General features: G+C 38.6%; 1 protein-coding gene across 1 annotated transcript in view; it reads right to left on the minus strand.

Annotated features, from left to right (window-relative positions):
* Positions 1-18,156, minus strand: part of cdk6 (cyclin dependent kinase 6) — a gene marked incomplete at its 5' end in the record, with an annotated part of 55,241 nt that overhangs the window by 18,075 nt on the left and 19,010 nt on the right. Inside the window, 2 exons of the mRNA XM_079591270.1 lie at positions 9,310-9,477; positions 15,378-15,513. Of these exons, the coding sequence (XP_079447396.1) occupies positions 9,310-9,477; positions 15,378-15,513 (304 nt within the window). The remainder of the gene's footprint in view (positions 1-9,309; positions 9,478-15,377; positions 15,514-18,156) is intronic.

Below are 18,156 nucleotides of genomic sequence, written 5' to 3' on the forward strand. Positions count from 1 at the left end.
CATAAGACGTTCTTACATTCTAAAACAGATAGGCGCTGAATGCAGGATTATATATACACACACACACACACACACACACACACACTTTTTTGGTGTGAAAAGAGCACCTGGAGATCGTGGCGAGATGCTTGACTGGCTTTCGCTGTAGTGAAGGAGCTTAAATTATATGACAAATGATATATTAAAATGTAAATATAATATATACAAAAATTGGTATAAAATAAATTATTATTCAATTAGATTTTATAATAATAATATATAATAATAAGACCTCACTAATCGGTGACCCATTCCCGTACACTACTGTATATGGTGTTCATTAAATATCATGTATTGGCCATGCCCATGAACAGGTGCATTTTTGCATGCCTTTTTAATCATAATTTAGTACTTATGGTGGCAAGATAGCTAAGATGAGCTGTGTTTAGGTGCAGAACGTTTTCAATAATACAATATTTTAATTAAACCCTCGTGGATGGACTGAAAACAGGCTTTTTTTGAGTTGGCTGCGCTTGCACATTGCAGTCGTACTGAACAAGCCTCCCACCTCACCTCCAGCCATGTTTTGTCTTAGGACGAGCCATTCTTTCCCTCCCAGTCGAACGGGCTGTAAACACTGTTATTGTGAAGCCGGAGGGTTTTCCCCTAAAAATCCATTTAAAATGGCAACAATACTACCAGGTTTAGAGATTGGAGAAAGATATATGAAGGCTCAAGTAAGCAGCATTCATAAACTGTATACAGTAAAGAAAGAAAAAACCTCCACAACTGTTGCCAAAGTATGCAGAGCTTACAGGAATGCTGTATGGGGCCCTCTCTGAGCGAACAAAGAAAGCACAGTCAGACTCCTTTTCCCCAGCGCTACCACATCCGCACATCATTAGTTGGAAAATTCCTGATATATGCTGTAATTTTTTTTTTTGCACTCTGGTACAGGCAAAGCTTTAATATCCAGATTCCATTGGATCCTGCAACGTACCCCCAAATCAGTCCTCTTTTCCCGGTTGGCCATCGGCCCGTCAACAAATAATCCTGACAAGGTCCGGGAGCAAGGGTTCAGCTCTCTCTATGGACCGCTAGCAAACGAGGTCACACAGGAAATACCAAATAAGACGCTCTCCATGCATTGTGCTGCTGCACTCTTTGTGTGTCTGTTGGTGTTTGGAAGCCCCCTGCTTTTTCCGCTGGATTTTTTTCTTCTCCTTTTTGGAATATTAGGGGAGATATCTAAACATTCCCAAAGTGTGCCGCACGTGCTCTCCTGCGTGCCATGTTTTCCTTTTTCCAGACATGCCGCTGCCTCCGAGTCTGTCCAAAGCAAAAGCACATTGTCTGGCAACGAACAAGCTGCTGCGCTCAGCTCAAACCAAGACTGGTCTAAAAACCTAAACAATTTTTCATAATTAAGATTTATGATTTGGACAGAATGTCCTGCTAAGAAACACAACTATTTGGAAAACTCAACGTACCATCCCCCATGCTTTTCAAAACTAGTTTCAATGGCAAACACCCATAGCTTGTTTCAGCCTGGCTGCATCTATTTGCTAAATCTAAGTGTCATGGTCACATGAAAGGTTTAATACGAACAAAACTCTTTCAGGCAAGTAGAAACACTAAAGCGCATGTGTCCGTGTATCTCCTGCAAAAGTGTGACCTCTTTTGAAGTGTAGGAGTGGGACAGGGGGTCCTGCCAAGCAATGATGAGAATGTGATCTCGTTCCAAACATACTTTCTTCTGTTGAACACAAAAGATGATGTGTCTGTTTATTTATTTATTTGTTGTCCCTACAATTAAAGTCAATGAAGTCTAATGTTATTTTGGCCCCCATTGACTTCCATATGGACAACAACAATTAAAATATTCCTCAAAATATCTTATTTTGTATTCCATAGAAGAATGGTATACAGGTTTGGAACGACATTAGGGTAATAATTTTTATTTTTAGGTGAACTATCCCTTTAAGAAATATTTAATAGATTATCACTAGCTTTACGTTGTCATGACACACAACAAACGTTCCAAACACAAAGCTAATATAGGACGTACACCGTTTAAACATGTTTAAACTATTACGTTTCTTTCGGACTTCCGTTAAGCTTCATCTGGGCATCATCATCCCTTCCTGATATATAGCTACATATTAGTTTAAAGGGAAAGATCTGATTGGATACAGTTGGTTTGCACTGGACAGTGAAGCTGAGCTCAAAATGGAAATCCCATTAAGCTGATTCATTTCGTAAAAGGGGTTGAATAATATCTTGTGTCGAACTGAGTCATTTCCCCTGCCCACACATTTATTGAAACAACTATACAGACTCATTTAAAGATGCCTAGCTTCATTTTCAGTCAGAGCAGGGACTTTTAAACACAACAGGTTGTCTGCATGCCTCTTCCCATTCATGCTCACATCACAATGATCATCCTCTGCAACAGCCTGCACACAGGACAGATTAGAAGAGGCGCGAGTCTCCGACTGCAAATCTGACCAGACGTGCTTAATGAGAGGACAGATGGAGTGGACCGTTAATTGCATTATCAGTTAGTTGGACTGTGGCCATTCTCTGTCAAGCTGTTTGGAGAGCCAAAAAAGCCTTGCTCGTCTCATTCATCTGCCAGAAAAAGTAGCTACTATACACGATTGTTACAGTTGTCATGAAAGGATTAAGTGCCAGTCAGTTTTTGTGTAAGTTGACCAAAATTCTAAAATAAACAAAGTTGCAAATGTATATATTTACACATTGTCATATGAACAAGTCAGAAATTATATTCATGAACTTAACACAAAACCTACTTAATTTTGAGACAGACATCACTAGCTGCGTCTGAAAATTTAAGCAGCTGGGATTAGTCAGACTAATTCAGATTGTAACTTGTGTGTTTTTTTTCTAACTTGTTTTCAAACATCTTTTCAATTCACTAAAGGAATTGGTTCATAATGTCATTTGTTTGTGAATTGACCCACATTATTTCCAAGATTTAATCAGGCAAAATGATTCAAACTTGCAAGTCATGAGTTTGTGAGTCTTTGAGAACGATTCTTTAAAATAACTGACTCATTCATATTTGTTTTTGAATAAACTAATCTATTTGCGTGTTTGTAACAGTCAGTTGAGTTTTTTTTAAACGATTAATTAAAATAATCATTACACAAATGTTGTTTATTCATGAATCTGACCACATTGTTTGCATGATAAAAGCAGTCCGAAGAAAGTTGTGAGTATTAAATTTGCAAGTCTTTGAGAAATATTCTTTAAAAGAACTGGCTCATAAGAGTCATTTGTTACTGAACCAAACCAATCAGTTAGTGTGATTCAGTCAGAATCGTTAAGTTATGAGTATTTTTTAACAATTAAGAACTAACTCATAAGAGTCATGTTTGTGAATCAGATCAAACAGCCTGATTCAAATGGATACTCTCAGGTTTGATAGTCTTGTACGATTGCTTAAAGGTACACTGTGTAGTTTAAGTACTTTATTAGCTAAAATCAATGTCTTTATTCATAAATATGTCCTCATTGGTGAAAAATTACCTCTGCCAATGATCTGACTTTTCCTCGTAAGCGAAGAATTTCTTATCTTTCTTTACATTAGACGGGTAAGTCCAAGGAGGCTTCCGTGTCGTTCCGCCATTTTGAAAAACTATAATAGCAGAGAGCGACAAAAAGCACTAGCCTACCTCAACGCGTTTTCGTTCAAAGCCAGCGTTTCGTGACTGAAACCAGCAGAAACTAACAGAGATCAGTGAGAGGCGCTTGTCACTGTCCCGGCAAATTTGAAAGGCTGCACTGCACGGTACTTCATAATGCAGGATCATACTTATGCCGAGCCACAGGAGAAGAAATCCTCGTCGCCAAAAAAAAAAAGTGACTGGCGAATTCAAAAACGAGGGTAAATATCAGGATAGCTTTTCCCAGGTGGAAAGAACTAATGAAGGAAAAAAAAGACTTTGAAAGGGACGCTGAAGTTGCCTGCTTTTTTCTTGACAGGTAAGTCAATGTTACAGTCTAAATTACAAGTTTTTTTTTCATTGCTTGGTTGTTTTTACAGTCTGTGATTCATACTGTAACATTTGTTTGTTCGTTGTGTGTCAAGTTGCAGTTTGTTTGAAATAACGAACCTCATCACCCGAAAGAAAACTTGATGAAGTGCTATTGGAAGCATGTTGTCATAGCTTCTTGGTACATAACGGCTACCGTAGTTGCAACACACATTTGAAAAAGTGAGGGGCTAAAGAGCACTATCGTTTGAATGCAAAATACAATTTCACCGCTAGATGGGAGAAATTCTTACACAGTGTACCTTTAAAAATCCCATCATTAGAGCTGATTTTCATAAAATGAGTCATACAAGTATTTGTAAATTGAAGCCTAAACCTCATTCGATGTCAAATGACACAATCTGCATCATAACTGAATGTATCTGCCATCCACATTTGTTCACTGAAACTCAATCAGCATTGAATTGTGGGATGGTTTGGATTAGAGGACGTGAGTCTAGCAAGCTATGGGCGCTAGGTGATACAAACATAAGGGATTCATTCTACCATCAGAGGAGAAGGAAGTGACAGGGCCCACAGGACTCCCACAGCACAGACTGTTATGAAGTTTGTGGTATGCAGAAAAACGGTTGCAGGAAAAGAGGGATTCTTTTTTATCTCAGCATAATTTGAGCCATGACAGCCACTTGTACAGCAAATCTACACAACCCACCAAAAGCAGCCTGGATTCTCATGCACTTTTAAGATCACTTCTGCAGATGGCATCCATTTCAGAAAGGCCTATAAATATGTTTTATTAGATGATAAAAGGCCAAGGGAAGCCCATTCACTTTGTTTAATGCAAAAATGGTTGGAGGTCTTGAAGAAGCAGCATAGCAATAGATTAAAGTATGCTTACTTAACACTTAAAAGATGTAAAAATTGTACAACAATCAGTCAGATGAATGATCCGAGACATTTGCCTGCAGTTCTGTAAATCCAATTTCATGAGCAATGCGGTGCACATGATGTTTGCTTGAACAGGATCCTAATCGCTTTCATGGGACAATCCCAGCTGCCTCCATTTTTACAATAACTCCATTTGATATAAAGGAAGAGGGCGCAATCGATTTCATCCCATCCAGTATCGCTAGATTACCGTTTACATGCATCGTAGTGTCAAGCGCAGCTTCTGACTGTACATGAGCTGAAATGAAAGCAATCTAGGCTCATTAAAAAAGCAAGCCTGTACCTATATTTTTTAAATAACTCCAAAAACATATCTATACATTCAATTCACTGCAGTTTCCAGCTAAAATGAACATTAGCGGCAGTAAAACACCAACTTTTCTTTTCAATTTCTTTTCACACAAATTTGTTAAATTATGATTATAATAATAAATCAATATGTAAATTATGATTTTGGAGGCAGATTTCCGATTATACTATTACCGTAGTGCATGATCTGTAAACTAACACATTTTGACATGTGCATCACAACCACCTCCGTATGAATGGCTTTTCTGATGTAGAAAACTTGCTCGGAAGCTCACCTGGTTTTGCAAGTTCATTGAACATTGAACAAGAACATTGCAAGTTCAAAACCAGGTGAGCTTCCAAGCAAGTTCTCTCAGGTACAAGTCCTCTGAAATACACCAACGTAATAAACCGTTACCAGTTACCACTTTTAGTGCCACACACTGGACATTTCACTTCGAAAGTGTGGCAAAAACATGCCAAAAGCAACGTAACAGGGACATTTTCCAATGAGCCTGGGTTGGGGGAAAAAGGCATCAAATTCACCCAAAAAGTCAAATGGGGAGAATTAAACATTACTGTGTATTGTGTTTGTGCTTTAGGCTGTCAGTCAGAGATGGACAAAAGCAGCAGAGAGAACCAGAGTCATTCTAACAACCAACAATGCTGCGGACCCATGAGATTTGTAGGGTCAGGCTAATCTCCACCTCTCGGGGCACCCGATGGGTGGTCCATTCAGCGCTCGGTCGCTGTGTTTCAGAGGTGTAAAGACCACCTGAAAAACATACTTGGGTAAAAGTAGATGTCTTACAGCGAAAATGACTCCAAAGTCACCAATTCCAATACCACTTGAGTAAAACTTGTAGAGTATCTAATTTAAAAGTACTTAATTTTACTCATACTAGTCCTCAACACCAGAGACATGCCAGTGAAAAACAAGAAACAGATGGTTTGCGAGGAGAGCAATCACGCTCATTTTCTAAAATAAAAAAAAACCTGGACAAGTTCACAATCAATCAAGTTCGACATAACAGCCTCTTAAACGTCTACAAACACTCAAGTCTCCGTTAAACTCAAGTGCTCAAAATGAGCACAAGTAAACCAATATCCTTCCAAAATTTTTTTTGACAATATAACAGATAAATAAAATAATGCTAAGTAAAATGAAATAGTTTTTCACTGGACGTGCTACACCTGAAATTCACAACTACCAGCTAATGCACTCAATATTCATCTAAAGTAGCCTGGTTGACAAGTTTGGGTAAACAAGGGCAAAAAGCAAAGATATATAACCTTCAATGCTCTGTAGATGGTGATATCACTTCTTTTGTAGCAGAAATAAACTGCCACGCACCAAATGTATTGAGTAATTGCATTATTCATCACAAACATGCATATAGGCCCTGTTTTCACCTGGTGTTAATATGCGTTTTGGTCGATGGGATCACAAGTGGACGATAAATACAGGTGTAAACGGGGTCTAAAACGTTTTGAGATTGTCCACTTAGGTAGTCGAAAACGCATTCGACCGGATTGCTTTCGTAGTGAAGACCCTCATGTGGTCGTAATGTGTTTGAACAACCACAAAGGACCGCCTACTCTCCACCTACTGACCTAATGCGGAAATATTCCAGGAAGCGCGCTAGCCAGATGGGATTTAAACTTTGTCGGCTGAAGACCCAGGTTTGGTTTGAAGACAAAAACGTACCAAGCACAATGTTCTCTCATCGTTCCTGATTTCTAACACACACTCAGTTTTACAGCGGTCAGAGCAGAAACGAAAGCTGATGCTCCCCGGGCGCGTTCATATGTAAATTGCGCAATCGTATTTTGTCCATTAGAACGAAAAATCTGAAAAAGCCCATTCATTTACGTGCCCATAGACCCTCCCTTCGAAGAAATCAGGACAGAAGTGGTTGAAAGTGGACAAAAGAGACGGATTAAAACACTAGGTGTAAACGTGAATGTCACCCTCGTCCACTTCTGATCCGATCGACCAAAACACATAATGCTAGTGCTAATACATTTGAAAAACTACAAAGTAGCCAAAAAGATACTTAAGCACAGTGACTAATTACATTACTGAAATACTTTTACCACTGCTCCATGTTTCTCATCTACATGGCGGGTGCAAGCGGGGGAGTTTCACAATCCCCATTAACTTCTTTAACAACAATGATAAAAAGTATATTAGCATATTCTGTAAACCACTGTGAAATATATACATATGTAAGAAGTGACAAACACTGCGAGAAAGAACCTGAGGGGATATTCCTTTATGCTTTATGCAAAACAGATATAATTTACTTCAGACAAACTGCCTGATTCAACCTTTTTGCATTGAGAACGGTAGTCTGTTTTGAATCATCATAATTCCACATGAGTTCTGGTGGGCAGTTATGACTCAGCCAACCATGTTTAGTCCATTCAGCACTTCTCAAGTCTTCTAACGTACAGTTTATGTCAGCATGGCAAACTGGAAGCTAACATTGAGTGTTGTCATAGAATGAGGGGCCAAAAGCCATAACAGCACGTCTGCTTTTGCATACACAATAACGACATTCCTGTAACTGCCAAGAGAGAGGAAATGGATTTTTTTAGCTGCTTGAAGGGCGGGTGATAGGGGGATTCCAGGCACAGTAACATTAATCCGGAGAGCCAGAGAGTTCATGATCACTGTACGCAACCCCCTGCCTTATCTATCACCCGTTTTTTGTTTCTCAGCATGTGTGTGTGTGTGTGTGTGTGGGGGGGGGGGGGGGGGGGGGGGGGGGGGGGTATTTATAGTGGTAGATTCCCAGGTGAACTCACAGAGAATCACCCGCCCAACGATTTAACAGCCAGCCGTCCCTTATTAAAGAACTGAAACAAAATTTTTTTGCTCAGCAACCAAAACCACCGAAACCACAAAACTAACAGAAGGCGCTGGTAGTCATTCAGAATCTGCAAACTGAATGAGATGTGAAAAAAGTTGGTTAATGTTGCAAACTCTTGCGTTCCCTTTTACATGCGATATGGCCATGGCAACGACTATAATTAGATAGGAGAAATTCAATATTCACTACAAACATCTTGACTAAATGTTAAGAATGTGATAAATCAGCCATGTAAAACATAAGCAAAATATTTCTTTCAAAAACACTGATTTAACTTTAACTTGCACAAGATCTCCAAGCAAAAAAAAAAAAAAACACACACAATGCCTGTTCAAAGCTTATGTGCAATCTTTTGACATCAGAGTCGTCCTCAAGAGAATGTGACTTCAAAGAGTGGCAGAAGGGAATTGATGGGACTCAATCGCAGTCCATTTCATCTCAGCTTAGGCCACTTTGTGAGGCCAAAGACATGGGACAGCATCTGCAGGGATCACCTTACACATTATACTCTCGCTTTCAGGCACATGTCTGATGGGTGGCCTTTCAGTGCTACCACATCTGATTGGACATCATCCATATCTGTCTCAAGGGATCTATTTGTCTGTATGATGGCATGTCACACTCCTAAAGCTAACGATAGGACATCAGATACATCGAAGATGTCAATAATGTACTACAGTAGACGATGAGAAATGTTTGCAATGTGTCATCTGCATACTTGAAAGGGGGATTAAGGAACCGAGGGATGGAACGGTGGAAAAAGATGGCACTTACACATTGGGTCTCATGCATTAATAATTGCACAAGTTGCATACTTTTGTAGAAAATATCACATACAAAAAGCATACAAATATATCTACATACTGCGTTTATATATATATATATATATATATATATATATATATATAGGTCCTCACTAATTACAATGTTAAAGTGATGGGTAGGTTTAGGGGTTGGGTTAGGCAATAGAAAATATAATTAACCTGATATAAAATCAATGGAAGTCTGTGCAATGTCCTCACTCACTACTATAGTGAAACGTGTGTGTGTGTGTGTGTGTGTGTGTGTGTGTGTGTGTGTGTGTGTGTGTGTGTGTGTGTGTGTGTGTGTGTGTAGCATTTTTATGACATCCTATCAAATTTAACAAATAGCACTGCTTCATTCACTATGGCAGACACTTGTGCAACCCAGTTACTCACCACAGAAGTAAGAGCCATCTGAAAGCTGTAGATCCGCGCCAGACCAAAGTCAGCCAGCTTGATCTGTCCTCCACTGGTGACTAGAATGTTTTGAGGCTTAAGATCTCGATGAACCACACGGTGAGAATGAAGGAAATCCAGACCCTGCAGCAGCTGGTACATCATATCCTGTCAAAACATGACCAGAAGACCTGAGCCATTACAAATATTACAAAAAAGTAAAATAAGTGATAAAACAAAAACAAAAAAACAGTTGGAACAGTACTAATATCAAGAAGACAGGTTCAAGAGAATGTCTAAAATATGCATTTGGAGGCGAAAAAAGTGAGCATGTCCCTTTAAAGGTCAAGTTTGGCAGATGTTGATAACCAACATGACGCAGAGCAGGAAAGGCACGCTGCCGTAAAGCTCCATCCCTGTAGGCCTCTGCTTCCCTGCAGCTGTCCCGGGATCACAGCTAATTGTGAATCGCCTCGTTCTGCCAATATAAAATCAGACCATGATTCTGAAACTGAAGAGGTGGTGGGGAAAAGACAGCGACCTAACTGCCATTCTCCTTTGGTAGAAATTGTCAATATTGGCCGTGGAAGGTCAAACGGACAAACAGATAAGAAAAAAAGGGGGCTGTGTATAAGAAGGGAAGAGAAAAAGAAGTAGGGTTGGAGTGCGAGCGGGGAGCATTTGCTCACAGTTGCTGCTTGACTTGTTCCGAAGCAAAGGTATCAAGCGGTGGCAGCCTACCCCTGAGAAACCCGCTGCCAAGACCTCACAAGTGACATGGATCTGAGCCCACAGCACTGTTCATTCCCCAACCAGCTGGTGAGTGATTAAAACCACTGAAACAATGGGGCGCACACTCAAGCGAAAAACTGCAAACGGCGCGAGTCAGACCGGGCGAGGGGAAGGGGACCGAGGTCCTCACAATGTGTGCACTGGGGGCCTGCACTAGGGAACGCGCGTGTGTTAGAGTCAGGCAGCCAGCATAAACAAGGAGCCTTTCTGAATGCCCATCCAGCCATGACCTCTTAGACCTTCAGGCACAGGCAGTTATTCCGGGAGCTCTTAAAACGGCATCACCCTCTACCAGCTTCTCTGTCTCGGCCTAAAATGCCCCACGGTTGGCCCACTTTTGCTCAAGACAAAAGTGAAAAGAAAAAAGGAAAGGTACACAGCCACCTCAGAAGTGTGACCCGAGGATAAACACTCATATCGCCTCTTACTTAATACTTAAGTACCTTAAATGGACATGTTATCTAATTATCATGACAAATGCAGTCTGTGTGCATTTTCAGCACTGTTTGTGGAGGGGACATCTGCAGATTATGTCATTTAAATGCATAAAGTGGTGGCTGAATTGAATATTTTATAATAAATATGCACTGCTTTTCAAATGTTTGGGGTCAAAGAAATTGATGCTTTTATTCAGCAAGGATGCAAAGTGACAGTGAATTCACTGATAAATGCTGTTCTTCTGAACTTTCTATACATCAAAGAATCCTGAAAAAACAATTAATGTTTTCCACAAAAATGTTAAGCATCACAACTGGTTTCCACAATGATAATAATAAATGTTTGTTGAGCAGCAAATCAGCATATTATAATTATTTCTGAAGAATCATGTGACACTGAAGACTGGATTAATGCCATCAGAGGAATAAATTATATTTTAAAATATATTAAAATAGACTGCATTTATTTGATGAAAAATACAGTAATATTATGAAAAGATACTACAATTTCAAATAAATGCAGTCTTGGTGAGCATAAGACAACATTTTTGACTCAAAGCTTTTGAACGTTCGTAATAATTCATAAGTATAGTTAGCCATATAAACATGTGCTTTACATGCAAATTTAGGCCGTTTGAATTCTGGAGAATTCTGCGGGTGCAGATTCCTCAATTATTTACAGTGAGAGTTATTATAATTATTATTGTATTGTTATTTTAAGTGATCGGCTTTAGAGGTACTCTGGAAAGCACTTCAGATAAGTGGAAAATCAAGCTTGATTTACCTGTCACACAGTCATTATAATCTCAAAAGGAGTAACCTCTGACAGGTGGAATCTGAACGCTTCTTTGGAGACGGTTCTTTGTTGTAACATGCTATTCACACAACAGAGGCACTGTAATTTACAATAAAAAAAATTTGTGCCATAAATTAAAAACCAACACTACCAACCTTGAAATAACCAGGCTTTGTTGAGAGGCGTTCAGAATCGAAACAAAGGAAAGATTTGATAGCACCTGTCCTAAAGTACCTCTTCTCGGAAAAAGGGAGGAAAATAAAGGAGAGCAGGAAAGATTGGGAAAAAAAACCTCCCCGAAACCAGCAGTCAAAACAGAGCTTCCAGAAGGCACCCCCCTTTCTCATGCTAATTCATGAGAGGCAGCCATATTGTTTATTGTACCCCGGCACAATGCAGGACATCTGCCAGTTAGCGTTAGTGTAATTCCTTCCCCATGCTTCATTAGGCTCTCCTTTATGGGCCAGAGACAGGCTTCGGGAAGGCGCGGGGCCGGAGAGCCTAGCCGCACTCCCCAACGCAGGGCCAGCCGCTTGATCTCCTTCCAGCTCATTTGATTCCCGGGGCCTCTCTCATCAATTAGCATGCGGTGGGTCTGAAATGGGGCAGGAGTGGGCAGTTTGGGGGCTGGAATGGGGTGGAGGCTGGGACCTCTGCAATCTGGTGTCCCGAGGAGGGTGGTGAATAAGGTTGCCGGGCATCTTTGGGAGGGCCGCACAGTCTGCAACTGATGTCGGTTATCTGATGTCTGTGTGGCCTGACAAAATGAAATCTCACTAATGCATATTCACGAGCTCTTAGGTTAAAATATTCTGACTCTGGAAGGTGTATTGCATAAATTAACTATAAATAGTCACTTATTTATATATTTTTTTTAAACTATCATCATATCTGTTGAAGTCCCTTATATTTTAATTTAATGAGAGAATAAATTTTAAAATTTTTATATAAATTTTTTATACATTTAATAATAATTAAAAGGAAGAGGCTGCATTTATTTGATAAAAAAATAACAGTAAAAACGCTAAATAATTCACTTTTCTATTTTAATATATTTTATAATATATTTTATTCCAGTGATGTCAAAGCTGAATTTTCAGCATCATTACTCCAGTCTTCAGTGTCACATGATCCTTCAGAAATCATTCTAATATGCTGATTGGCTGCTCAAGAAACATTTCTTATTATTATGAATGTTGTGAACAGTTGTGCAGCTAATATTTTTTTGTGGAGATGATACTTTTTGGGATTATTTGTTGAATAGAAAATTCAAAAGAACTGAATTTATTAGAAAATGATTATTTGGAACAATGTAAAATTCATTACTGTCTCTTTTGATCAATTTAAAGCATCCTTGCTGAATAAGAGTATTAATTTTCATATAAAAAAAATCTTACTGACCCCAAACTTTTGAAAGGTACTATATATAATGTATATAAACAAAGTTCTAATAAAAATAAAAAAATTCTAATCATAACCGTTTTTCTAACAAAACTTAATTTAAAAAAAGCTATAAATAATTTATATATAACAGATTGTCACTGGGGAAGATGCAAATAAACCTAACATGCAAACCAGAGACTCAAACCAAGTCTGCGTTATGTTCAAAAGTCCCTCTCGATACATGATCCTTCCTTGACACACAAAACTTGCAAAGGAAACCCCTTAGGTGTCACTTTTTAACTTTTAAAAACGTGAAACTTTTGAAACGTTTCATAGCTTCTGTTTCTATTTCAATTTGGCACAAATGACAAAGAAAGAGATACGGTTCGTTCCAGCACTCAATGTAAGATGTCCTAGAGGGAGAGGTAGCGAAATATGATGAATGGATTTGTAAGACTAGCATGTGGGAAAAAGTCTAAATAGATTACAGGAGAGTAGATGATCAGGACAAAAAAAAATCCAACGTTTCCGCTCAAATCTTTCCGGATGAACGTAAGAGGACACTGACACGCAACAGGATTATTTCTTGACTAAGGAAAATGATATCTGGCCTGAATGACTTAAGTCCACAGGTTTATCCTAGTGAAAGGCTGAGAGGGAGGCCACTACACACAAACACAAACCCTTCGCATGCACACATACACTGAAGCAACATTCTTCTGGCCAATCTTTGGTGAAAGCCAGAGCTGAATGAAAATAGAGGCACACAGGCACCCAGCCCTTTAATTAGAAGCCCATCCACCACATGCACTGCCCATCAAAAGGACAAGACTCTGTGATCTGAGGGAGCTCCATCCTTCATCTGCTGACTTAGAAGGCCAACACACTCATTTTTGCTCACAGGCCTCAAAGTAAAAAAAGCTGTTTGAAAAAGATACAGAGATTGGAAATCAAATCTGCTACATGTAACACAAGTTAATTGATGCAGCTTTTAAATTCTTAAAGGGATAGTTCACCCAAAAATAAAAATTATTTTAGAATTACTTTCATCATGTCGTTCCAAATCCGTAAGACTTTCGCTCATCTTTTGAAGATCTTTTGGATGAAATCTGAGAGATTTCGGTCCCTCCATTGACAGCTACGCAACTACCACTGTGACGCTTCAAAAAGTTAATAAAGAGATTGTAAGACTAATCCATATGAATTGAGCGGTTTAGTACAAAATTTTCCTGAAGAGACACGATCGCCTTATATGATGAACAGATCTAATTTAGGCTTTTATTCATATATAAACATTTATCAATTCAAACATCAGATCTGATAAACGGAAGCTCAAACATGTTTGCTTTTAGGGATGGGAAATAAAATAGAAAATAAAAGTTTGTGTTTAAATAATATATGTATGTGTACTGTGTATAATTATTTTGTATATATAAATACACACACATGCATGTATATATTTAAGAAAAAATTGTTATTTATATATAAAATATTTATATTTATATATAATATAAATTATGTATAAATATATACATGCAAATAGTTCTTAAATATATATATATATGCATGTGTGTGTATTTATGTATACAAAATAATTATACACAGTACACATACATATATTATTTAAACACAAACTTTTATTTTGGATGCGATTAATCGTGATTAATCGTTGCCCATCCGTAGCTTGCTTGGTAACTGCATAGCTGTCAATGCAGGGACAGAAAGCTCTCAGATTTCAGCAAAAATATATTAATTTGTGTTCTGAAGATGAACCAAAGTCTTACGGAACGATATGAGGGTGAGTGATTAATGACAGAATTAAAATTTTTGGATGAACTATCCCTTCAAGGTCAATAGCTATACGTTTCCCTCCAAAGTTGTGAATTTACTTTTGCGCAAATTGAAACATTGCATAAAACATTTGCGAATAAAGCAGCATTTTCATCCCATGTGTTTAAGAGAACAAAACCGTCACTTCCTAAGAAGTTGACGCAAAATATCTGTAATAAAAATGGAAGTTGCTGCAATCGGGAAAGCCACTGCGGCTCTTTTTTCCTCCATCATAAATGACTCGCGTCAATGAAATCCAGTGATCCCAACAATTAGTTTTTTTTTCTGCCACATCGAGGGATTTATGTTAAATCCTAGTTTATGCCCATGTCTTATGGAATAAAAAAAATGCACGTTTTTTTTATGCACAATTTTAGAATTCATGTGCATGTTGGCGTTTCCATCCAGCGTTTTTTTAAACGTGATATCACAAAATGGGCAACAATTTAGCTGGATGGAGAAACAGCTCATGTGAAATATTATTTGCAACCTGTTTTACTTCCACAATAAGACTTATTTAAGAGTAAAACTGTATAAGAGGATATTATTTTATCCATCGCAGTTGACATACTAGAATGTGGTTGAGGGGAGTTAAAAAGAGGTATTCGTGACATCAGCAGAAAATGAAATGTAATTTTAGAGGCAGAGCAAATTATTACATTTTCATTTAAATAATATGAAACAATATGAATAGTGCACAATAAGACAAACAGGGTTCATTTTGGATTTCAAGTTGAACTTAACCATTTCAGTGCTAGGCTAAAAGCGTCAGGTTACAGTTGCTGTGCCTGATCGTAAGTGTTGCGATGAATCTGCTGGTGTGAATGTACCTTTATGGTTTCAGGTGGAACCCCTGGATCAGGTGCTTTCTCCAAATATGTGGTTAAATCTTGGTCCACGTGTTCAAAGACCAACGTTAGTTTGGTTTCCCGGTCAGTCCTGGAAACTGTGCATACGTCAAACAACCTAGATGAGGGAAGGGCATAATCAAGAACACTTTCATTAAAAGCTGTTTGAGTGACAAGTATTTCAAGTGTCAATTTTCATATAATACATATGAGGTATGCAAATTTTACAATATGAACTTAAATGAAGAGTTTAAAAGAGCTGAAACCTTCTAAATAAAAAAAAAAGAAAACCTGGTCCTCAAGCTGACATTGGCAAGACAATGCAAGAGGGCCAAAACCCAAAAATGACGACAAGGATGCATGCTTTATCACTAGGTAATATATTCGACAGAAGGGGAGAGGTTCTCTAATTGCCTGACATCACTTGCAAAGATAATGAATTGCCCCTGAGTTTTAGTGAAAGACAAAGTCAAATATCCTTCATCTACGAAAAGATTCTATCATGGTAAGTTACCCGATCCCATGACATCATAAACTCAACTTCTCCAGGAAACGCTTCTGCTGGAATCCAGATTGCGCCTCCACAATGAAGCCTCTTAACCAACAAAACATATGGCATGAATAATATTCTCATTATAAGCATTGAGAAGTTGCCTGCACTTTCACAGCGTTCCAAACACACGTCCCTATAGGAGTACCTACATCCTTTAACACCGTTTAGCGTTTCATTTAAAGCAAGTTTCTTGCATTCTCTTCCCCACTTTGCACTAAAAAAAAAATACCTGCTATAGATTCAGCATTTACTTGATGTACTCAAATACATTAGGGTTCAAAAGTCTGGAACCCCAATGAAAGAACAGTTGTAAGTGGATGAAAAATGCGTCAGATTCTGTAACTTTATCCAGGTCACTAATCAAATAAGAAAATTTATGGCACTAATCATGTTCTTTCATTGAACCTCAAGATACTTATTGGATCATTTCAAATCATGCTGGAGAACATGATCATCAGGTTTTTGACAAGTTCATGCAGCTCAAAACGCTGCTGTCAGTAATGCAAAGGGGGAAAACAAACAATATGAAAAAGATCCATCTGCATCCATGGACAAATTACAAACCACCAAAATGTGCGTTTGCAATCCAGACCCTGTCTGGTCTAGTCAAAAGAACGAAGTGCACATGTTCAGCAGCTTGTAGTGCACAGCGCTCCATGGCAAGGTTAAGGCCTTGAGTTAGGCCAGCCAATGACGTGAGTTTTGTCATCAATTGAATGAAGTAGATAAGCCCTTCAAACCGAGCCATCCATTAGCTGCAAGAACTCCGGTGTTTTTCCACCTACCCATTTTGACATTGATAAGCTACCAGGCTAAAAAAAACAGCACACATTACCAAAACAATACAAGACGACCTTGATGCCAGACACAGACAATGAGGAATTAAATTGGATCTATTCGCTGTCAAGACGGCCGACTGCTCACAGATATTTGCGCATCAATGGTTTCACATCTGCACATAAAGGTCAACAATGGGTATCGTTTCAGTTGACCAGGAAAGGTGAATTGTCAGAGAGGTGCATGCGTCAATGGTACCATTTGCATTTGACAATCTAATTATCAAAACAATGAGACCCGCATAGCTGTTCCTTGAACACATCCTCATCCTAAATGTTTTGGTCGACTAGATGATCTTTTGCAGAGATGCTTAGCTTTTTGAATATGTTTATACTTTGGAAAGATCATTAATTTTATCATCACGGCTAGGGATTGACATTTGGTTACATCATTCAGGGGCCAATGCTGATCATATTTAAAAAGGTTTGTAGAAATGCTTTGATTAAAGTAACATTATCATATTTTCTCAATTTTATTTTTTTTAAAAATCTGAAAACTACTTATTGCTTGTGATTGGCTTGAGTTAGCATGACTATCATCCAATGGCAGCAATCTCAAATAGGCCAATATATCAATCCGAATTGCGATTCCGAATTGAATTACAAGTTCCCCACACTTGAGCTATTTCAGTACCTGAGAACACCAAGTGGGCATATTGCTCCACAGCACAGTAAGCTGGAGTTGAATACAGTAAATTTATGCAGTTCAATTGAAAAAAAAAGTGTCTTGATTTTCTTGAAGTTCTTAGGGGATCTCCCTTGAACAAGGGTCGATGAGGGCAAAATGATGTGACAGGAAGTAATGGGTGTGAAACGCACACTAGAGATTGTTTTATGGAGAGGAACGTGTGACAGCTGCCAGCCTATCTTGCCTATTACCAGATCTCCCGCTAACACGACCAACAGTGCTTAAAGTCGGCATGAAACGGAAGTTGTGATAGTCTTTCTTCCCTATACTGTGATGAATATCTGAGGGAAACGACTTCTTGAACAAGAACAAATGTTGGACGGGACTTGATTTTTTTCCATTGGGGATTGATTGGATCATTTGTGGTTTGGTTAGACACCATATTGAATTTACCTCGGATGAAAACGAGGCTGTGGGGGATAAACTTGATCACGTCATGTTCACAACTCACAACTTTCAAAATTGTTTTATGGAGATTTGTTGTCTGAAAGTTTTTTTTTCTTTTTTCGGAAAGAAGTTTCGTCAGCTGAAAAATTTATGCTTTTAAACAACAGAACAATCAACTGAACGCACTGTACTTATATCCCTCACAGCCTCGTTTTCACTCCTGTCAAAACTTCAATCTGGCGCTACCCTGATTACGTTCTATTGCTGTGATGTCATGTGAGTGACAGGTTGTCCCGC

Source organism: Phoxinus phoxinus (genome assembly GCF_949152265.1).
Source record: "Phoxinus phoxinus genome assembly, chromosome: 19".
NCBI lineage: Eukaryota > Metazoa > Chordata > Actinopteri > Cypriniformes > Leuciscidae > Phoxinus > Phoxinus phoxinus.